Genomic DNA, 23,621 nt, shown 5'->3' with positions numbered 1-23,621 from the left:
GGTCGCGCTGATGCCCCGGGACCCCACCACCTCCATTCCTGATAACACCCTTGCGTCTATGCCCAGACATTGTTCCTTCAAGTGTATCTTTTCTTTCCATTATATGGATTTCCCCCTTTACCTCCGCTTGTGTCAAACACCCAATGATAATTATTATTGCTTATATTTATTGAGTACGTTATTTTCATAACAATCCTATGGCATGTATTTTATTGTCCTGTTCTATAAAGAAGGAAACCGAGACACAGGCACAGCTACTAAGTGAGATAGCCAGAATTTGAACTCAAGCAGAAAGACTGAAACACCCATCAACTTAGCATCTCCATATCAAAACTTCTCCTGAACCAAGGACAGCGTGTTTCCCTCAATCTTGCCTCTCCCTTAATCTGACCTTCATCTTTGCCCTTCCATCGACTTCCAGACGCTTTGAACACGTTCACATTCACTACTGCTGCTTTCTCATCCGCCTTGTGCTCCCCCTCCTCCTGCAAACGGGCATCTCCAGTCCACAGACATGGCCCTTGTGCAGCTCAGTGGGGGCGCTAGACCCGTCAGGCCTGCAGCGTGTTTCCATCCAGAGGGGTCCCTCCCCCCGAGTCCTGCGCTCCAGTTGCTTCTACTCTTTGGAAGATGACTGAGTGTCCACCGCACTGTGGGCTGGGCTGTATCGCAGCGCGTGCATTCGGCTGTTCTGGTAACACGTCAGCTCTCGGTGGACCAAACCGGGTTCCACCTCTTAGTTCCACACAGAGTGCCTAGTGCTAGCGTGGGTCTGATACCTAGGGACTGTCTGGAACGGGAAGGTGATCGGACTCTCCACCAGCGTTGGAAGGAGGGCGGCGTGAGTTGCATGCTTTGACGCTTTAACTTTGCTCCTGTCTTCTGAGGCTACCGCCCCCGGTCATGAGCGTTTTCAAGCCATCAAAGGGACTCAAAAGGAGAAGAATCTTGTTTTGTTTTGTTTTGTTTTGTTTTGTTTTGTTTTGTTTTGTTTTGTTTTGTTTTGTTTTGTTTTTTTGCCCCAATAGCGCCACGCCACCTGAGTGACCCCAATGCCATGTCCCTAAACACGACTTCCGAGGGAAAGAGAAGGGCCTTCGACAGGCGCCACAGGGTTTCATAAAAGCCATGTTGTCTTACAACTTCTTACCTGAGAACTTTCCAGACTTGAGGTTTATTAATCATGGCGTCAAAGAAGGTGAGGAGGTGGTGAGAAGGAACACAAGGACAGGTCCTCAAGGTTCATTTTTCCCGGGAGCGAGTACCCACAGGGTGAATTCCGTACCAGCGACTCGGCCATATTGATCAGCTCACTAAAGCTGCAAACACGCTTCCCTGCACTGCCGGGGACCTGTCTTCCGGGCCTGCGTGCTGTGTAGACGTCAGTCTTCTCTGGATCTCAGTTCTAACCGGCCTGTGGGTTTTGGTCTTTACAGCTCCTGACGGCCCACCTCAGGAAGTTCACCTGGAGCCCCTGTCATCTCAGAGCATCAGGGTCACCTGGAAGGTAAGCCAAGCAATCACCTGTATCCTGGCGCTTTATTCATGGGGTGAGCACTTCATGCACGTTACGTGTTAGGATGCTGAGACACTAACATTTTGTGAAACTGTGGTTTTGCCACATTAAATTAAAAGCCCTTTTCTTAGCGTCCGACATGCATATCCACAATTTGAACACTTTCACAGCAAATTCTATATGGACAGAGCGTGGAGTTGTTACGTCTGGCTTTCATTCTTTGAATTTGATTGGGTGCTAAGAGCTGGTGTCCACACAAATAGGGGAACAGATGTGCCCCACACATCTACCATCAGCCCGGGGGAAGCTTTTTCTAAGTGCTTCTCCAAAGTGGCAAATCCAAGTCTGGCAGATAGTCCACAGAGCTGGCAGAAAAGACTGTCGCCCTCACTGTGCCACCAGCTAGCGGTGTCCTTGAGGATGTCCTTCACTTCCTCCTCGGCGAGGTGGCCTGTGGAGCCAGCTGCCGGCCAAGGCAGTGGTGCCCACACGTGGCCGTAGATGCGGACTGGCTGCTGATCAGCCAAGGGCTTGTGGCTGGTCACTAGGAGAGACGCCTTGAGCTATGGAGCAAACAACTACACACTCAGCACGGTTTCGTCCGGCTGCCATGTTTTTCTAGCAAAGCCATTGGTGAAGGAAGCAGCATCCGTTTACATGCTGGAGCAAGCTGGTCACAAGGGGCGTGGGAGGTGCCACTGCCCCTGGGGTTCTTGAAGTCACTGACCTGGTGGGGGAAACTGTCTTGGCAATTAGTCATCCCTGGAGGTGCTCTTGGAGAAGATGGCTGTAGACTCTTTACCTAGAGTGCTCTTGTTGGGTCCGGACTTGTGTGAGTCGTACTGGCTCTTCCAGTCCTGAGGCTCCCCCTACTGTGGTCTCACCCTTTCCCTGCGTTCTCACTCAGAGGAGAGGCCAACAACCACAGTGGGGTCCTCAAGTGGCGTGGCCCTAAAACCATAAAGGCCTGACTCATCACACCGGTTGTTGGTCTTGTCCTTCTGGTAACAGCTCTTTTGTACAGGGAGCTGGGTCTAGAACAAAAAAAGCTCCTCGTTGTCAGGGTGGCTACCGTCTTCAGGACCAATGCCGCAGCCCCTTCATACGAGCTCTTGTAGCCCAGCCAGTGCTTGGCTCCAGCGGACGGCAGGCCGGAACTGTTCGGCCGCACGGACAGCACAGGCCGAGCGGTGTGGGAAGGGGTGGCGTTCCTCTCTGTGAGTGTGTCCACCAGCTGCGAGCATCACACACTATATGATAAAAGGCACTCAGCAAGCCGTCGCCCCGTACGCATCCCGGCCGCTCTACAGACGGAACGCTGGCTCACTCTGTCTCAAATTAAAGGCTCTGTGAGCCTTCATCCACTGGCTCTGCACAGTCTCGCATTTCACCACCGAGAAAGTCCAGCTATTCCTGCGGCCCCTAAAGCTTTCTGGGTCCTGCCTGAGAAGGGGGTCTGTCCACAGAGCTCTGACACCTAAAAGTGGAAACTTTCTAGACTTGGCATGGCATCCTTCTGTCTCCAGAGGAGAAAAAAAGCAAAAGTCAGTAAATTGCAGTTAAGTTCCTTCTTAATGTCAAAAGAATGAACACGCTGTGGGCTATGCCAAGAAAGCCTTGCCTCCGTTAGATCGTGAGCCGATCGTAACGCACAGTGCGCGGAGCAGTGGTTTCTTTCGGAGCAGCGGGCCAATGTTGTGGTGGCTGTCAGCGCGCGGACAGGTGTCCGGGTGGTTTAACGGACTGAACGAGGTAAGGACCCCCGTTTGGTGGCTTGTTATTTCATGGTGGCCTGATGACGTAATGAAAGTGCATCACTGATTCAACTAAACTGTATGCCGATCCGAAGTGTACGAAAGGACGATATGCTGCATGAAATATGCCTTGATTTTACGGTGTGAAAGCCCCAGATTTGCATTTTGTGTAAGGAAACTGAGCAGAAAGGGAAAGACAGAAGGAAGTAAAGAAAGAAAGAAAGAGATCACATGAACTCAGAGAGGGACCCTATTAACTAGAAATACTGGGGTGGTGGGAGGAGTGAGCTGGAAACTCATTCAGGGTCACAGGACAACAGACAGAAGTAAAAGACGCACTCAGGGGGAGAGGAGACGGAGGGGAGAGTGGTGCCGGGGCTTCGGTGGGAAAACAGCCATTTTAGACTCTCCCGCTCTGAAAGGCGCGCTGGTGGTCCTTAACACCGAAGCTGGGTGTTGGTTGTCTGGTTACTGTGTAAGCAGCACTTCTGTGCTATAGCCCTTCTACTGAACAATGTACACAGCACAATCTTCCCTTCTTAGTTTAGCCATGTCTTTCACCTTGGAAAAGTTTCAAATTTTTAAAATTTCAAGCCTGGGGAAGGTTCCCCATGGCCCGATGAATGTCAGCCAAGACCCATTGGACTCACGAGGCCGTTCATCATTGGCGGCAGGCTGTCACCCTCCCCTTACCACTGTCCCAACAGACCATCCACGTGCCCACAGCTGGCACCCCCTCCTCCTTCGCTGTCATTGACGACACTGTTTGTAACACACACACCCCACCCCGTCCAGTCCTGCATGACTTTGGAAGTGTAACCCGCAGTCTTGGTGGCAGCCCAGTGGGGCCCCCATCCCTCTGTTTGCTGGCACCTCCTCTGTGGTTCGCTGAGCTGCTTAAGGTCAGGGAAGATCTCATTCATCTCTGGTCCCCAGTGGCTGGCACGCTTGCATGAATGAATGAGTGAGTGAACAAGTGATTGGGTGAGGACATTTGTGACTTGAGAATGGTGAGGTCCATAGCCCAAGTGTTTCAAATCATAGTAGCCTCCAAAGCATTCCGTCTCTCAGAAACGGCCACGGAGAAGACACCCAGCTATGGGGAGCTCCAGATTCCAGCTGGAAGGTCGTGAGGGTCTAACTCATGCCGCAGTGTGGTTCCCCTAAGCCCACCATGGTGGGCACCCAAAACCGCAATCCCCGCTCCGGGGAGCGCACAGACCCACCACTTTATGTGTGGGCTTCTATTGTAATTTATTGAAAAATAAATGACAGTAATGGTTCAAAAAATTTGTGATAAGTGTCAGAGGAAATGGCCCTCTGCCCTTCACATCAAATGTCAGCCTTCAGGAAGATGTCCAAGAACCAGGGCCCTATTAAATCAGGCTTTTATTATCTTTATGTATTTGGAGTTAAATAAAAATGCTGAGCAGTGCCTTGATGGGAACTCGAGAGATAACATAAGTGGTTCTAAATAAATAAAAGGAAGTAAATGATGATAAAGATTCATTTTTCTAGCTCTTATTCCTCCCCTTTGAAAAACAGAAGGGTCTGCATAAGCAAATACAATTTCTCGCAGTTTTTGCTGGGGTTATTCAGAATCAGAAAGAATATGGGGCGCCTGGGTGGCTCAGTCAGTGAAGCATCTTACTCTTGATTTCAGCTTAGGTCACGGTCTCAGGGTCATGAGATCCAGCCCCGCATTGGGCTTGTTGGTGCTCAGCATGGAGTCTGCTTGTCCCTTTCCCTCTGCTCCTCCTCTCCTCTCAAATAAATAAATAAATACATAAATAAATAAAATCTTAAAAAAATCAGAAAGAATACTTAAAGCTACTGATTATTGATAATATGTTTGATTTAAGTACCTGAAAATCATAAACCTACAGGAGAATTCTTTGGTTTTTCAGAAAATTATGGCTTTAGTCTATCTCCCCAAGTGTCAGAATACTGACAGAATAAGTCTCTTTTGACATGGCCTGTCACCTTCTCTGCTGGTTAGTCTCAGAACCAACCGATCCCATTTTCTTGCAAATGAAGGACAGTTTTTGATTGCCCGCTCTCTCTAGTGCTCATAACATAAAATCTTAAGTATCTGAAATATTTAACTATTACAAGTATCTCCAAACATTTCTCCAGAGGATGCCAATTAAGGCAGAGATTTTTTTTTCCTATTGATGTTAATGTTTTCTTTTGTTTTGAATGGGAAGTCTTTTTAGAGCCATATGCTGTCCCAAAAGTATGAAATGTTCGATTGTTTAAATATTACAGAGCTAAAAACAGTTGTCCGGCTGAGGACTCAGGACCAAGTCCTGAGAATGATTTTGCACTTTCTTGCCCCACTATATGAAATTCACTGACTGCGTTTTATTTAGAATGCACAGTGTTGCAGATGACATCCCCGATCTCTAAAATTTGAACATTGCATAGTTAGGGATTTAATTAAATTTCAGTAATCCGAAGAATACTTTTAACTAAAACACTGCATCTGCACCATCCCCAGTAATTCCAGCTAATTGAGGCATCGTTGCAATATGTTATGTTTCCCAGATGAGCTCTTACAATGGGACAACGGCTTAGCTTGTCATTTAAAAACAGAACTGCCTTATTGCCAGTGACCTTCATCATCATGATTTAATAAACTGCAGGTTCCGCTTGACTCCTGCATCTGAATCCCTCAACCCAGGACATGGCATGCCACATTGGAAAAGGACTGTTTTCTAGAATGGTGCTTCCGGGCTGGGATGCCTGGGAAAGCAGTCTTTCTGAGCATTTGCTCTCAGCCAGGCATTGTGCTCCACTTTGCATGCATTATGCTGTTAGATCTGTGTACCGGGCATACCGGGTTTCACACAGTCCTGACATTGAAGGGATTTGCCCAAAATCTGAGGGCTTGGGACTGTCAGATTGAGGACCCTCACCAAGGTTTTCCAACTGGTTTCTAAGCAACCGATAAGCTAAGGTAACCAAAATGCCAAGACCGTGGCTTGTGCATAGTAAGGTTCAACAAAGATTAGTTTCTTGTCCTGTTCCTTCCAACTTCATGTTAAAAATTTTACTCGACTTTAATATTAGAGAAAATAGGAAAAAATGTAATTTCTATCTTATCCCTCTTTCTTTCCAGGTGTGAACTTAGCCTTAGCGTAACTGGAGTAGTAAGTCAACACCCTTTTTTCCAACATCCACTGAAATTCAAAAGGGTTGCCTTGAAATTAATTTTACTTCATTCCTTGACTCTCGCTTTAATCCTCGGGCTATGAAAAATTACAAAATTTACATTTCCTAATCAATTTGTTCTGGAGTTGAATTTACAGCAGCTTTATTAAAAATCCCAATGACCAACATGTCTTACAAATATTTGAGGAACTGTCAGCCCTTCTCATATTGACAAGTCAGCCTCTTCCCCTCTAACAGGAGAAGAAAAAGCCAAACTGATTTCAAAACCTCTTGGTCGTCCACATACCCTACGATTATTCTCTCTCAACTTCTGACCGTTGACTAGCTCTGTGAGGGTAGAAGGCCTATTTTACTTTGTCTCTTTTGTTTTTGTTTGTCCGCTACACCACCAGTAGAAGTATATTTAAAGGTTTGTTAAATGAATACATAAGCCATTCCCGTTGTGCATATTCATGTTAAAATATTCATATCAAGAGGGGCTACCTTTTCTTTGGAAACCCCGTGACCATATTCACATCTTACTTTTTTGTGCGTGTATAAAATAGACAAATCCCCTTACTAAAGCCATTCACTGCTTATTTGCCTCATTTGGCATATATTTGGCATCTCTCTCCATGTATCCCTTGGATTAGCCTTCCTGGTTTAGCCTCGTGACTGGCCTTCACCAATGACCCTAGTTCTCTGTCCCAGAGAAGAGCCTCAAGCCGGTCTGCCCAAAGGGTCCTGGCTGGCCTCCCAACCTAAGCAGACAATTCTCTTGGTTCCCAACCGCCAAGTGTAGCAAAAAGATCCTGGCTGCTCAGCCGCCAGGACCGTGGGTCCAGGGCTGACACCGGGCACATGGGAGAGATTGGCTCAGGCTCACTAGAGGAGGCACGTCCTAGTGTACTGCTCCAGTTAATTGACCCTGACAGGACACAAACTGGGCTTGGCCTGAGGGCTAGGACCAAGGCCATCTCCATGCATCCGCTGGTAGTCCTTTCAGATGGTTTATTCTGGAAGCTTCACACGGAGCCTGGATGAACCTGACAAGGCAAGGTATCCGAGAGCAGGCGCGTCCGTGGTTCTGTCTCAGAGCTGTTAGATCATAAACTGCTAGGTTACAGTGAGTCAGGAGGCCTTGACAGAGAACATGTTGTCGAAGATGCAAATATGAACAGCACATAAGAATCACGAGGTCATAACTAAAAGAGCATTCTGGGCACGGACTGATGACCAGCCATAGGTCTTTCTTTGATACATCAACCTCACATTTCACAAGGGAATTAGAACCTAAAGTTGGAACATCAGGCTAAAAATTGCTCATGGTTGAATAATATTGAAAATTACTTAATTGTCTATTAAGTACACTGTGCATAATTTTAGCTATGAAATCTTACAGAGACATAAATATATATATATATATATATATATATGAATACATTATGTATTCACTTCATTATGCATAGGGTAGGATTAACATGTTAAATGTATCTACAACAAAAATTGCATATAATAAGAATATATGATATGATATGATATAAAGTACTGGATTAGACCTCAGGAAAATTAGATATTACTGCCATTTCTACACCTAATAAAAATGATCTCCATCCTGGATGCTGGCCCCCTGGTGGCTCTGGATAGTGCAGCCCTTTCTGAACAATGCATCCCAGTAAATGTAAATCTTGTGAAATTTGCCTGACAAAAATAAATAAATAATTTTATTATTTATTTTAAATAATCTAATAATTGCTGGGTAGGTAGTGATTTTAAGAAAAATATTCATAAGATATTCTCAGGTATAGTTTTACTGATTCTCATAAAATACTAACTCCGCTTTTAACAGAACAAATCAGAAGTCCAAGTTACAGTGAATGTGGAGCTAAGTATTATAAAAAAGCTGCTTGGCATCCATCAAGTGAGTGAGTGAGTGAATATACACAATTTTATGTGCCTGATTTTCCTAGAGAGCACTCATTAAGCCATCTTGCTGGTAACACATTTCTCGTCTTATCAGAGAAATCAAATAAGGTAGATACATTAGTAAATGAGCGCGGATGGTAGAAGGAAAAATCAAATGAACAAAAGAAAACGTGTCCGACCAAGAAGTCCACAGACATCAGATGACACCTGTCATGTCATGGACATGTCTCCGAAAGCAAAGGAAGAAATCTGATGTGCCTTTTATCATTTAAAACCAGGCTGGACAAAGTTCTCGTGGTCTGTTTCAGGAAGAACTCCAGCCAGCACAGGGTGAGCCAATTGCTGTAGGAGACTTTTCTGCATCTAGTTTCCACATTCCGTTTTCATGGTAACATGAAACAGAACAGAAAAACACAAGGCATGCTTTCAGATTCATGTCGCCAGGACAAATACGTTTAACCTAATGCACTAAGATGTCATCAGCTAGCTCTATCTCAAGGTAGCCTCCCATAATATTTTTAAAAGCCACCTCCTCTTTGTATTAAAATCTCCTAAAACTAGTTTTACCTTCTTGTAACCCTTGTGATGGATTCTTCCCATTAGCACATTCTTTTGAAAATTTTAACTTGAGATATAAAATAAAAGTACTACGTGCTTTGAGTAATCGTAGAAACATTGGAAATGAAACAATTCTGCCTTTTAAACATATATTATCATTTTTGTTTTTTCTGAAAGTAACAATCTGAAGTTGGAAATAAGCCCTGTTTTTATCTAAATAACAGAAGAATTCAGGAGGTGTGTTCTTATTGGCTTCTGGAAGTCAGACTTCCTGAGAAAGGAGGGGGTGGGGCAGAGAATGGGCAGCGTCACTCCGGGGGGCCCTGTACAGGGCTTGTGGCTGTCTCTGCATTTGGGCATGTGTCAGGTACATCCCCCGTCTGAGAACCAGAGTGGTCCCTGGGGGATCCTAAGTCCAGAATAGCATGTTCCCAACAGGGGAAATGATCCTATTGGACACTTTCTCATCACTCTTCTCCATTATCCATTCATGAGTGTTCATGCCTGAAATTCCTTCAGTTGGGGCCAATGCTTTTCATTACCCACGCACAGGTAAGAGACAAACGTAAATAGCTCTATGAAAGCAATGCCATCCTATGCTTCAGTCATGACAGAAGGTGTATAAGGTAGATGTTCATCCATGACCAAAAGTCCGCTGTTGATGCAGGCATTGCTGGTCTTCTGATGGAACATGGGTTAGGACTTGGCCACCCCAGCAAGAAAGGGGACTGACTCCATCAAGCACTCAGCCCAAGCCCTGGCCTCTCTCCAACCCTCCTCTCATGGACGTGCCTCTCCTCCCACCATTGCTCGCCTCCCATCCTCCCTCCACCTCCAACCCCAGCCCACCCCATGAATTCTACCCCACACCCTGCATGCTGATTCAGTCCACAGCACTGTGTCCCCCAGGGGTCTGTAAAGTGTTTCTGTCAAGGTCCAGAGAGTAGACGCTTCCAGCCTTGGAAGAGCTACGTAGCCTCTGTCTTAACTCCTAGCTCTGCCAACCGTAGCACAGAAGCACACAGCCAGTAAAACTTTACTCAGGCACGCTGACATTTGAAGCACATGTAATTTTCACGTGTCACAAAATATTCTTCCTCTTTTGAATTTTTCAGCCATTTAAAAATATTATATATATATATATATATATATATATACATCCTTAGCTAAGGGCCATATAGAAGAAATGGCCAAATAGACTGGGCCCCGGTACGGTAGTTTGTCAACCATGCTTTATCGAACATGACGATGCCTGGGAAGCATCCTTGTGCAGCTGGAAAAATTCACAAATAGCTTCTTACTACTTGGCTCTTTCATCAGGGGGTTAAAGCACCAAGGGCCTCTTTCCAGCCGTGAAGTTAAAGCCTTCCTTTCATTCAGCAGTTCCTTTCAACTGCAGATCTTCTTTGGTCCTTCTGGACAGACCCTCCAGTAGCAGAAGTTACGAAGACTGCGACGCAGCCATTCTTCCTATGGTTGAGGCAGCCCATTCCTTTACAAAGACGCTAACACCTTTGACAATACTGCCTTTTCACTTGCTTAGCAGATGTGGATCAGCTGTGCCCCCAGATCTCTGTGGCCAGCCTGCCATCCCAAGGGGCTCCCGTTACCTACAGGGGAGCCCCTCCAGGTTGGGTCCCTCTGGTCTGCATTGGAGGAGCCAAGCCCTTTGGGATCACTCAGCTGTCGCTAAATAGCCGGGGTCCCAGCCTTATGCTCACAGACTAGCACACACTCCCTCCTGGCATCCTAACCCAAACCCCTTTCCCTCTGCATCCCCATTGCCTGCGCAATGTCTAGACGCACAGGTGAGACCTGGCTTCCAAAGCCTTACAGTCTCCAGGTGCGTTGCTTCCTGGTTGGGCCCTGGCTAAGCCTCCTGGTGGCCCATGGACACGTCTCATGCAGGCCCTTCCCACTGTCTCCCTACTCTTTTCCTGGTCCGAACCTGGACACCTCCACTCTCTGTGTCATCTAGCTCCAACAGACTCCGCTCCCAGACTCTGGGACACTGTGAGCCACCCTTCGGGCCAAGTCTGTTTCTCAGAAACATTGAGACATCTAGAGGCCCCAGCATTTAACGTGGGATGTTCTGGAGACCAACTCTCAGAGCCAATACATATAACACCAGGTGGAGTCTGCATATGTGCCATGAATTCCTTTGTTAAGTCTTCGGCAGAAAGCACTGGATAAGCCTTTAAGGCTGGTGTGAAACGCTGTGTGTAGTTACCAAGGAGTGTGTGATGCAAAGAACGGTGAAATTCAGCCAAAGGAGGGGGGCCCAGCAAGAATATCTCTTCAACACATGTGTTGGTTGGATGAAAGAAAGAAGGAAGGAAAAAAGAAGAAAGAAAGAAAGAAAAGAAAGAAAGAAAGAAAGAAAGAAAGCGAGCCACCCCGCACTTTAGAAATTAAATAAATGAAGTCCTGTTATGTAATAGTTAACCTCCGTTTCATCCCATAAAACTGTAAGAGCCTGTTTCTGAAATTCTCCATGTGTTTTCCAAGCCCGAGCACACACGTGGCCACCGCCTCCCCCCGCCAGCTGCCAGATCTGACGAGAACACAGTGACTACCAGCTTCAAGTCACAAAGTTCTTGGCCTCTCAGTGTTGTGCCTATTTCAAAGTTCCGTCATTCATCCTTGATTTCTCAGACCTGCACTGAAGAGCTCCTGTGTTCAAAGCACGGCTCATGGTCAGATCACATGTCCACTTTTTATTTCGTAACACGTGGCCTGTCATTCTGTCCTGGCTGCTCGATGGATGGTAGCTTTGGAGAAGGGCTCCACATGGCCGTGTGTGCCCTTCATCTGAGACCTACGGTGTGGCCCTGTGTTTAGTGCAGAGCAGCCCTCAAGCCAGACACAGGAATGCAGACATGCTCCGAGGCAAGGAAGTGAGCATTCTCTGCTCTGACATCGATTCCTCAAAACCCGTCGCCCGTGCACCTGGCGCAGCTGCTCCTCTGGGGTTTCACCCGTCAAGGCAGCTGCTCCCCCTCCCACCGAGGCCCCACGTGAAGCAGAGTCCCTTTCCTGCCATGCCACTCATGGGACCATAAAGATCTGACTGTTGTTGTATGTGTTCCCTTTTGTTCTTCTAAGAGACCAGGAAAATGGGTTATTAGTGACCTGAAACTTGGGAACACACAGTTGTCGCTTTTTAACGACGTCGTCCATCCTTAGGGATGCCAACACTCAACCTTATAATGACAACCCAAGACAACAGCAGTGGTTCTCAAACTCGAGCTCGCTCCAGAATCCCCTGGAGGGCTTGTGAAAACACAGATCGCCAACTCCCACCCTCAAAGTGTGTTTCTCATTCAGAAGGGTTTCCCTAGCTTTCTCTACAAGCCCACCATCCCTGTGGGGGTCCACAGGCAGCACAGAAACCTTCTGAGGGGTCATTGGGAGCTGTTCCTTCCGGGATCATCTCTGGTTATCTCGCCCGGGTACAGTGGGGCAGGCTGGTTGCATTCCTGTAAGGCCATCCCTCTTCAGCAATGGCCTGTCCTCCTAGAGGCTCAGATGAAATGCCCCTTCTCTGGAACTCTTTCTGCCACAATGGGAAAAGGCACCTCTCCCTTTTCCCTTCCACAATACTGCATGCCAACCCTCAGCACTGCCAGCACCACGCTCTGCACAGATCATAGCTTCACGCGCAGGTCTCCCCTTGCGCAGGAGAGGCTCCCGTTCCTACCTGCTCACCGCACGAGCTAACCGGGTAGCTGTTATTTATTTGGGGGGCAGGGACGGGGACTGGCAGGAGTACACGAAGATAAGGAAGACAGTCCACAGCCCCTGGAATAAAAAGGAAATGAGGACAGGTTACATATTAAGTGAATTTGGAAAAACCTAAAAGACAATGTGGGATTCATTCTTCACCTGAGTTACTCAACATGTCCGAGTAATGGGGTGCTCTTGGAATGCAGAAACCAGCAGAGGTTTTAGCTCTCACAGCTGGTCAGCCGGTGAACCCTGGCATTGAGCAGAGTCCGTTCACCTGTGCTGGGAAGGGGGAGGGAAGTGTGCCAGAAACAGGACCTGGCTGGTGGCTTTCTAAAGTAGAGAAGCCCGCTCTAAGCTCTCGCATCCTTGATGGCGCTGTGAGCACTTGCACATCCCCGTTCTTACTGACTTCTTAAAGACCTCTGTACCTGCCACAGGCAGCTCCCAGGCTCATTTAGACGGACACATAAAATACAGACAATTACGAACCACAGATACACTAGCGCTGTGCTACTGTTGTCATGGAGATCAAAAGAGACAGTTTCTTAAAGGAAGTGGGGGCAGGAGGGGGGCCCAGAGGCTGGAGGAAGAACACCTGGAAGGATGAAAGAAGGCTGTTCGGGGAGACTACAGGAGGAGAAAAATGCCAGGGCTAGAAAGGGGAGAGAGTTCCCCAGATGGCAGATAAAGGAGACAAATAGAAAGAACCCAGGCTTATTACTGGATCCAAAGGTAAATGAAAGGGAGAGTAGTATTCAACACAGAAAAATAATGCACCTCTACGCGAGAAACACAACAATGAGTAGAGAAGGGCTTCTCCCAGGGCTGTAGCTTGAGAGTCTTGAAGGGGCTTGCGAGAAGGTAGAAACAGAACGCACGTAAGTCAGAGCGGTCTGTACATAACAGCATCTTCTGGTGCAGAAAGGGGCTCAGATGGTTGAATTCGGCGATACACAGTGAACCTCAGATCTTCTTTTTTCTTTTCTTTTCTTTTTTTTTTAACTTTTCCATTCACTTACTCTCCAAAGTCTTCCTTTAATATGTATTAAGAGGACTGGTTGCCAGGTGAGCTTTGCTATAAATCTGTGGGTCTTCCGTAAATGATCCTTATTCTAAAACCATGTCACCCATGAACTGGCCGAACAAGGGGACAAACGCTCCAGAGTCCTGCTTGAAGAAGGAAAAGAAAAAGGATGCCATTGTCCAAACAAGTTGGCTCTTCAGACGCTATTTTCTTCCCTGGACGGGGTCTGGGAAGTGAAGCTGGACCCCTCCAAATCCCGCCTGGACCTCTCCTGATGCATGAGCCACGATGCTGAGTGGCCGCAGGGAAGCCAGCTCTCAACCTGGATCCAAGTTGCACGGTTCTCCTGAGAGCCTTCCGCACCCGCTAGTCCAGACCTCTGATCAACAGCTGCACCATGCACCTGGAGTCTGGGCAGCTCTTCTATCTTCAAACCGTTCTCATTAGCCCTGTACCCAGTCAGCTTATAAACCTGCAACTGACCTCATTCCTGCCCATCACTGGTTTTGTGCCTCATATCCACTCAAAACCATTCTCCTCTGCACCTGCAGTAACATTGGCTGAGGATGTCCACTGTGCTGAAGCCCTGCTTTGGACACGTGAGTGGCTGAGATTTCAAACATGCTTGTGAGAATCCTTGGGCTCTTGGAGCTTGCAATCAAGTCCTTGGAAACCCAACATTCAGTATGGAACAGTGGCCGCAGGAGGGCATGGAAGTTCTTGCTGAGCTGATGGTGAATCAGTGCGGGTGGAGGCTGGAGGAGAGAGAACTCCTTGGACGGAGGCAGTCGAAGGAAGCGGATAAGCTGGAAGTTGAGTTGGCTTTGGAGAATGAGTTGGGCTTTGATAGAGGAGGAAGAAGAGCCGTCTCTGATGAGGGCTTTCATGAGATGGGGAAAAACAAGAGAGGTGGCATTTGCAGGCTTGTTCAAGCAGCCAGAGAGAATCCTAGGTCATCAGGGAACATCCAGGGGACACTAGCCTGAAAAGACTAAAACCGAGCTTAAATCTCACAATGGGTGCTGCTGAGATTTGGGGAGAAGGGGGCATGATCGAAGTCGTTTCTTAGGAAATTTGCCTTCTCCGGTATCTGCAATCCAGATTCAAAGTATGTTAAGAACTCTTACCGGATTCCCTCTTTTTCTTTTCATCCTACTCCACCGTTAGTTTCATTCATGTAGTTTCATGAAACAAATAATTATTTCGGATCCATTTTGTCAGTCACAATTTGATGCTATTTAACAGCCAGAGAATTTATTCTAGAACTGCTTTCCCCATTAGGATTTCTCCCTTACATACATCTTCCTTTATCCCAGGTAAATGCATGCTCCAAGGCACAGATGTTTAAAGCATCATCCAAAACATATTTTACTTTTTTAAGATTTTTATGTGTTCATTTGAGAGAGAGAGAGCACGAGCAGGGGGGAGGGTCAGAGGGAGAGGGAGAAGAAGGCTCTCCGCCAGGCGGGGAGCCCAATGCGGGGCTCGATCCCAGAACCCTGAGATCATGACCTGAGCAGAAGGCAGACCCTTAACTGACTGAGCCACCCAGGCACCCGACAAAACATATTTTAAAGTAAAGGATATTATGCACTAACTTATCTTGGGATGACGCGAAGGCCATTGCCACACTCATCCACATGCCCTGTCCCCGCCGTCTTATCCATTCAACTCAGAGAAAGTCTCCAGGGTCACTTTCAAAGCCCTTTGGAACTTGTACCACATTCCCTAAAATTTCCTACACTGAAGGTACAGAATTCCTCTGTCTATGGACTTTTAAAAAGAGATCGGAGTTTTCGATATATTCTCAAGGATTTCTTTAATGCAAACACATCCCTAAGTGGAAATCTGACGATCCAGCCTACAAATAATAATAAAACATAAACTTTCCCTGACATAGTTAGTTTGACTTGTTTTTGTGCGTGAAAACAATACTTTCTCTTCGTGTGATTTGTTAAATGTTTCTTTGATTAAAAATATCTATCATGGGGCCCCTGGGTGGCTCGGTCAGTTAAGCATCTGCCTTTGGCTCAGGTCATAGTCCCAGGGTCCTGAGATCGGGTCCCACATTGGGATCCCTGCTCAGCGGGGAGTCTGCTTCTCCCTCTGCCCCTCCCCACCACCCCTGCTCTCTCTGTCTCATGCTCTCTCTCAAATAAATAAAATCTTTTAAAAATGCCCATCATAAATTAAGCTAGTTAGAATGTACTTTCATCTATGCGAGGGAAGATAAGAAGACCCCACCCTACCTGCGCAACCAGATCACAAACCCAAGGAGCTAAAAGTCAGCAGGCAGATGCCCCTGCTTTGGGAAGGTTTAGCTAAATTGGTTGCCGCTCTATGTAAACATTTTCTGATGGGCATTTGCCTCTACCCCCTTCACTTGCTTCTTGACCTGACGCCATAACCAGCACACTGTGATCCTGACTTAGGATCTGAGGAGGAAATGAGGAAATTTGCTTTTACAAAATGTGATTTTACTGCCATCTAATCCCACTGGGAGGGGGCATATCAGACAATTCTTAAATATTTGCTGAAATGCATTAGTGCTGCTCGAAGCCTCGTTCTGCCTTCTTCCTGTGCAGACTCCATGGGCTGGCAATTTGCCCACCTGGTGGCCCCACCCTCTCTGTTCACCTGCCCCCTTTCCTCACGGCTGTGTGCTGACCACCCCCCACTTCGCTCCAGCCACTCTGCCTCCCCCAGCTGCTTTCTGCAGGTACCACGTGCCACCTTGTCCCTGCCCCAGTCCCAGACCCAGGCCATCTTTCCACGCCTGCCGGGGCTGGCCTCTTCCAACCAGTCTGAGTTTGCCACGTGCTGGATGCCCACTGGCCTCGCTGTCCAGTGCCGGATGCTTAGACACCTGAGGTTCTCTCTGGTTTCCTAAGTGTTTACTCGCTCTCTCCAACTGGACTGCCAGCGCTTTGGGGACAGAGAAAGACTTTCATGGTCTTGGGTAACTTAAATCCATGGTTTGTAGTGGAATACAGACACACACACGTACGTACACACGTGTACTCACACACATGCACACACAGACAACACACTCATACATACACATTTGCACAGACACATATCTCTTGACTGCCTGAAATTCTACAAAACTTTTATTACTTCAGGGCATTTGCTGTGTTGTTCTCATAACATACTTGAAAAGAGTTTGGTTTCTTTTAAAAACCCACGGTATTGGCTAAAGTGTTCTGTCTGCGACTCGGCAGACCCTCTGTCATTAGCAGAGAGTAGCTAACTACAGCCTCACCCCTGCCCAGTTTAAATCTCCATGAAATGATTCCAAAATGATTTGTGACTTCATGTCGGTGGGGGACTCCTTTCACCTGGAGCTGCCAACCGGAAACACCTTTATTCTGGAACATTCCATGGGATTGTAACCTCCACGAGGGCAGGGACCTTGTTATAGAAAATCATTCCTGCTCCCCAGTGCCTCGAACAAGCTGGCAGAGCAGCTCTAGCTCCTGCAGATTCTGCCGGGTGAAGGTGTGAAGACCAGTGTCCCTGTGTGATGGTCGGTGCCACTAACACACTCGGTGTCTCCGACTTCCAGAGAAGGAGCACCCGGCCAAGAGCAGGCTGCGCCTGGGCTCGCCGGTACACCCCTGACTCCTCTCCCACCAGCACACCTGCTGCTATTATTACCGTGACCTTCAGACCTTACTCTGCTTCCCTAAGAGGGGGTGGGTGCTGGCTTCCCTCCTGTAGTTCCTCCAGCCTTCCTTAGTGTCTTCTTTTCTTTTCCTCTTTAGGCTCCCAAGAAACATTTGCAAAATGGGATTATCCGTGGCTACCAAATAGGTTACCGCGAGTACAGCACCGGGGGCAACTTCCAATTCAACATTATCAGTATTGACACCACTGGGGACAGTGAGATTTACACCCTGGACAACCTCAATAAGTTCACCCAGTACGGCCTGGTGGTGCAGGCCTGCAACCGGGCCGGCACGGGACCTTCTTCTCAGGAAATCATCACCACCACCCTCGAGGACGGTAGGTTCTGGCAGCCCCTCTCGCGCCTTTCCTTCCTCAAGGGTTTGCTCTGCTCGCCACTCTGCCCCCCACAGCCCGGCCCCTGCTGGCTCTGCAGTGACAAAGGTGCCAGGCCTGGGGTTCTGGGGGCTCCAGGGAAGTCTGCCTCCCTCCGCTCACAAGCTGCACGTATTGGGTCCCGTCCTTGACAGAGCTTGATTGCAAAGCCCAAATCCCTTCCCTCTCCGCATCTCATTCATTCCAAGCATGAGAATTGGACTTTTCCGGAGTGCATCCAAGGTTCTCCGTAGGACTCCAGAAACCTGACCAGAATGTAGAAATTGATTCCTAAGAGTTTCTTTCAAATCAGTGTTAAGGAGGACCTTCCTTCCTTCCTTCCTTCCTTCCTTCCTTCCTTCCTTTCTTTTCCTCCCTTCCTTCCTCCCTCCCTCCCTCCCTTATTCCTTCCTTCCTTCCTTCCTTTCTTCTTTCTTTTTATGTTTGCTTTCTATTACCAAGCACTTTGGATCAAGAGCAAGGAACGAGCAGGCTTCCTGGAGCAAATCTCACGGTGACCGAGCGCCCCCTAGTGGCCACAAAGAGTTAATTCCCCTTCTCCCATGGCTGTTCCAGGAGTGCTTGAAAAGCAGAGAGCTCTGTGTCCAGAGACCCCACATTAGGGGCAGAGATAAGATACGGGCTTCATTGTAGCACTAAGTGTAGATTTTAAGGCACCAAATTTGCACCGCGGTGACCTCTTGTGCAGTTAGCCACGTGATCATAGGTTTGAGGAGCACACGGTGAATTGCGTCCATAATTTCGGACCATTTCTATAGGGAGAGAAGTCTTAGAAAACCAGAAACCCAAAGACCAGGATTTTCTGTCCAACGTCATGACCTTTGCAATCACGATTACATATGCTTTTTGGTTTTCACCTCAATGCTCATTTTTCAGTGATGTGTGTGGTTCTGTTGCTATTTTGTCCCTTCTCCCGGGCATTTAAGGTCTGCATAAACGCGATGTGAAAAGCATTTCAACAGCCCCCATCTCAGTCCATTTACTCTCTTTCCTCTGACACAATGTTACAGTTTTGCAAGTGGGGCCTGATCAGGGAGGGGGCGGTATGTAATGTCTGCTTTTCAGCACCTTTCAACAGCTAGGCTTCCCATTTATATGCCAGATACAACAACATGCGGAGGACATGGGCCGTATAAAGCAAAAGCAACTTCACACAGTCACAAGATAGGGAAATAAACCAGAGAAGTAATGGCTTTTTACTCTTGCAGTAAGATCAGAAGTGTTCTCTGCTCCTCAGTCCTGGGACAACCTCCTTTCACGTGAAGCAGTTAAGCTGGAAAGAGAGACTGCGGCAGTCTGTTAGGACTTACACATAAACTCACATTATTTAAGGAGTTACACTATCTGAATAGGGACATGGTATTCATTTTCCTCCCTTAATTTTGTGGATTGTGATTTTTTTCCTTTGCTTGCATATTGAAATGTTAAGCTAATGTTGCTTATTCGGGTTGCTTTGCCACTTAAGCCACCCACAGTTATTACAGATTCTAATTATTTAATTTCAGTGCCCAGTTACCCCCCTGAAAATGTCCAAGCCATAGCAACATCACCAGAAAGCATATCAATATCCTGGTCCACACTTTCCAAGGAAGCCTTGAATGGAATTCTCCAGGGGTTCAGAGTCATTTACTGGGCCAACCTGATGGACGGAGGTAAGAGGATGAAAACTAGGGCTGTGAGTTTGCCCCAGAGGGAACGCGATGGGATTACCAGATCCCCGCTCCTAACGTGGATTTCAGGGTATGGAGGGTGCATCTTTATCAATGGACACTGTCCACTCTCCCCGTGTCGTGCTGTTCTGACCTCTCATCTTGCGTTCTCACAGGTGCGTAGAGCTGCCTGAAACATCGTGTATCCTCAAAACGCAATTTGAGGCATCGAGGGTTGGCACTTGGGGGTGTAGGCATGGTTGTGCTTTCCTAGGTGAGCAGCTATGTCGAGCCTCTGCAGCCAGCACCAAGATGTCGATCTGATTCTAGAAAGTTCTATGTGATGTGTATCCTAAAGGTTGACCTCTTCCAACTTCCTGATAAAACTCTGCAGGGAACCTTCCTGAGTCCCTGCAGTTGACCCACGAGAGGGTTCAGGGGGAATAGTGGAACAACTTGCCAGGAATATTGCTACTCCTCTCGGAGCCATTCCATCCAGAACCCTCCATTTTGTCTCCTTCTGTTTTATTTTTCTCCTCCTTCCCCTCCTCCTGTTTCTCTTCATTCGTCTTGTTTCTGTGTGTGTTTGTTTCTTTCAAGGCATAGGACAAAATCCTTCTGTGTGTTTGGCCAAGACTGAATGAGAGTGTGACCTGCGGAGGTAGCGCCGAGATTGGGGCCGGAAGTTTCTTGGGGAGAATACGTCTCAGTGTGGTGGTGCTTTCCTGGGGTCGGTGCTCCTGAACTAGACGGAGCCCCGCTCCACGAGCAGGATCGGCGCAGACCCGCCCTGCAGCCTTCACAGAGGAGCTGCTAAGCTCTGCTCACTGCCTGCATCGCAAGGCCCGTGTGGCCCACACCCGCACCCTCCCCTTCTCTCCTCCCAGCTGTCTTCTGCACCCCTGCCCCCGGGACAGTGCCTCTGCTCTTGCCTGGGGCTTCTTTCACCCCCTCTGACTGCGCGGGGACTCCTAGTGCAGGCTCACCTCTGAGCCAGCACCCCCAGATCGTCCCACCCCCGTTCGAGCACGTGGGTCTGCTCTGCCAAGCAGGTGGCTGTCCCCGCCCCCGTAAACAGAACACACGGGGCCGGGAGGCTGCAAGGGGCTCCAGTACTGGCGCCAGAATAAAGGCAGGAAGATGCTTAAATAACTAAGCTTAATTTGCTAAGGAAAGAGCAGCTTTTGGAGGCTTAGTTATTGATGTCTAATCGGACCGGCTTCTCAGGGCTGAGGACCAGACCCGGTTCCTCCTGCTGTTGAGTACAGCGCCTCACACAGCACCCGGCCCTAGAGCCTTTCTGTAGAGATTCACCTGCTTACCCGAGGCAGACACGTTCGCGCAGCATCAGCTCCGTGCCGGGCTCATGCTCGACACAGCGGAGGCAGCACCTGCCCTCTTGGATGTTCCAGACCAGGGACGGAGGGAGAATCTAGGGAACATAGAACCACAGCCCGATCCTGCGCAGCCAGCCCCAGACAGGGGCAGACCTGCATGGATGATTCTGGAACAACTCTCCCCTCTCGGGCCTCCGAAGAGCTTTTACAAATCCCGTAGACGTAAAGTGTAGGTCAGTGACAGTTGGGAAAAGCACCATGTGGTTGACACGACGCGGTACCCTGTCACTGTGTGCTTACTTGTCGTGGCTTCTCCTCCGCGTCCCGAATGAGGCAGGACTAAGTACTCGAGCATACTCACCTAGACGCCGTGGGGCACTGGATCGTTCTGTCCTTGTTCCTGCTGGAAATACCTCCAGCATCCGTGGTGGCCCCTCCCCCACTTCATCCACATTCTCACACGTGGCTCACGTTTGCCAATCCCGCCCGTTAACACCTTAGCTCCACCAAGGTAACGTGGTCAATACGGTTCTTTTGACTCGACGCTTCCAAAGCTTCCAAAACCCGAATATTCAAAACCGTGCAAGTCTTTAAATAAAGACTGCTTGGGAATGCGTACAGTTCCTACAGATGCTTTTGCTCAGTGTATTACGATCAAAGCGGTGTGCGTAAGGTCTAAGGCGGGCGTTCCACGGCTCATCTCCGAAGATGAGACGGAAGCCCTCAGAGACCTAAATGTGCTAGGAGCGCGCTCCTCACCTGCTACTTGCAAGAAGGGACATGTCTGAACTAGCAGGTGATCCCACGGATTACCGGATGCTTCCCCAGAAATTCCTCAGGCTGCCGCCCCGAGGTTCCCACAGACGGAAAACGTGACTGTGTAAAGGACTGGACCCACGAACCCTGAGAAAGCACCGCACACACTCTCTCACACTCACACACACACTCACACAGACTGACACACAACCCCCACAGACACATGCACTCACGCTCCCAGGTACACACTCACAGACACACACAGACTCACACACAACACTCACACATACGTGCTCTCACACAGACACACATTCACAGGCGGGGGGACACAGATTGTCACTACCACTGTGATTAGCAGTTGCCTCAAATCCATACACAAGAAAGCGTTTTGTTCTTAACAAGGTCAGATGAAGGTGGGGAACGTGTCTGGTAGAGGAGACTAAGCATACGGTATGTTGGTGCGATTTCTCAGTATTTTATCAGAATCTTAAAGCTCGATACTTTTCAAGACTTGACAAGGCCATTCATCTGCAATTGCTGGAAAAATTGTACACTTTGAAGTCCCATCTCCGTCTGCATCTGAGCCCTTTGTCATTTCTCCTGTGTTTCCCCAAGACAACTCGGTGCTTCTGGAGCGAGGCGGCTTTTAGTGCCGAGCGGATGTTCGCTTCGGTGGGGCCGCAGTTGGCGGTGCTTTAGAAATGCCATTTCCACCCCTGTGTTTTGCCTTAGACGCTTTGAGAAGGAGGGAGGGTATGAATACATAAAACAATTTGTTTTAAAACAGAAAGTTAAAAATGTTTATGGTAGAAATAATACATCTAAATTTATTTTATATATTCATTTCATATTATTTTATTCATGATTTCAACTGAACATTATTCTTTAGTTCCTGGGTTTTTTTTAATAACCCCATGGAGGCTGTAGAAGGTTGATGATAGAAATCCTGCTGAAACCATAAAAAAAGAACAAAAGCTCGAAAGAATGGCAAATGAAGCGTGCCATTTTGATTGGGCTCTTTGTCATCATTTTCTTTCCTACTTTCTCCGTATCTGCTGAGCATCAAGTATCGGCCAGTCAGGAAGACGCCCAGTGTGCCGCCCGGACCGTGTTAGGAACCTCGGGGGGGGAGGTAATCTTGAATGGGGGTTTTGACTGCAGTCACTTTCTTGGTTCATGAATAAATCAGCTCATCAAAGCAATATGAACCCCAAGACGAGTAAACATCCAAGTGCTGGTTCGAATCCGTACTGTGCTTCCTGAGTAGATGGAATTCTGCTTTAATCGTTGCTTTCTTTAAAAAGATGGGGATGGTCCACTTCGCCTTGTCCCTTGCAGCCATGTCCTCCCCATCACGGTGTCATACCAGGAACTACCCGGACGCATCAGCATCACCTTCTCCCGCAGCAGAAGACTGCAGTCCGCTCCCTCCAGCAGCGAGAGACCCGGGGGCCCTTCTTAAAGATAAAAATTTCAAAACAAATGCAAAAACCCAAAGTCCCCAGAGGTCAAATGATGTAGACAAGGTCTCTTAACTAGCAGCTGGTGTGCAGCCCTATGGAACCCCACTTTCCCTGGGGAGGGGGGTGAGAAAGAGAGAGAGAGAGAGAGAGAGAGATCTTTGGCACAGCGTGGAAGTCCCTAAATCTGGAAAGATCTCGATGAGATCTATACTTACATTTTTTCCCATTAGCATTTGAGTTTTTCTTTCCTAATCCAGTCCACCCATATTAGATCTGTTCAGGAAAATGAACATCGTAAGCGGATAATATAATACAGAGAGCTCTGGTGGTCACCGGTGGACCCTCCCTTCCGAGGGGAGGCTTCCTAACTCATCAGGCCTAATGGCTGTCCACTCTCTGAATGTGCGACGACCCCACGTATGAGTGAACATCTTTTCACTTTCATAAACCACCTGCAGAGGCGTCCAAATTGTGGCCCCAAGTAGTCTTCACCCTGCTGGCCTCCCCAGAAGACCCCAGGCCAAAGGCACCTTCTGGGGACCGCCTTCCTTGCCCCTTTCCCCCGGCACAGCATCCGGCTGCAGGACTGGCCCACGATCTGCACAAGGTGGTGACGGGCCTCGGGCTCACGCTCAGGTCTGCAGCAGTGTCTGTGACCCACCGTCCCTCCCATGCATCGCAAGCCTGGGCCGCT

General features: G+C 48.2%; 1 protein-coding gene across 2 annotated transcripts in view; it reads left to right on the top strand.

Annotated features, from left to right (window-relative positions):
• Positions 1 to 23,621, top strand: part of DSCAM (DS cell adhesion molecule) — a 718,005-nt gene that overhangs the window by 600,665 nt on the left and 93,719 nt on the right. For both annotated transcript variants that reach the window (XM_087861321.1, XM_087861322.1), the window contains exons 16-18: positions 1,437 to 1,507; positions 17,425 to 17,665; positions 19,228 to 19,374. In XM_087861321.1, coding sequence (XP_087717447.1) covers positions 1,437 to 1,507; positions 17,425 to 17,665; positions 19,228 to 19,374 — 459 coding nt within the window. The remainder of the gene's footprint in view (positions 1 to 1,436; positions 1,508 to 17,424; positions 17,666 to 19,227; positions 19,375 to 23,621) is intronic.

Source organism: Ursus americanus, chromosome 4 (assembly GCF_024610735.1).
Source record: "Ursus americanus isolate L20-20 chromosome 4, mUrsAme1.1.p, whole genome shotgun sequence".
In the NCBI taxonomy this organism is placed as follows: Eukaryota; Metazoa; Chordata; class Mammalia; order Carnivora; family Ursidae; genus Ursus; species Ursus americanus.
This window is presented reverse-complemented; position numbering and strand designations above follow the sequence as displayed.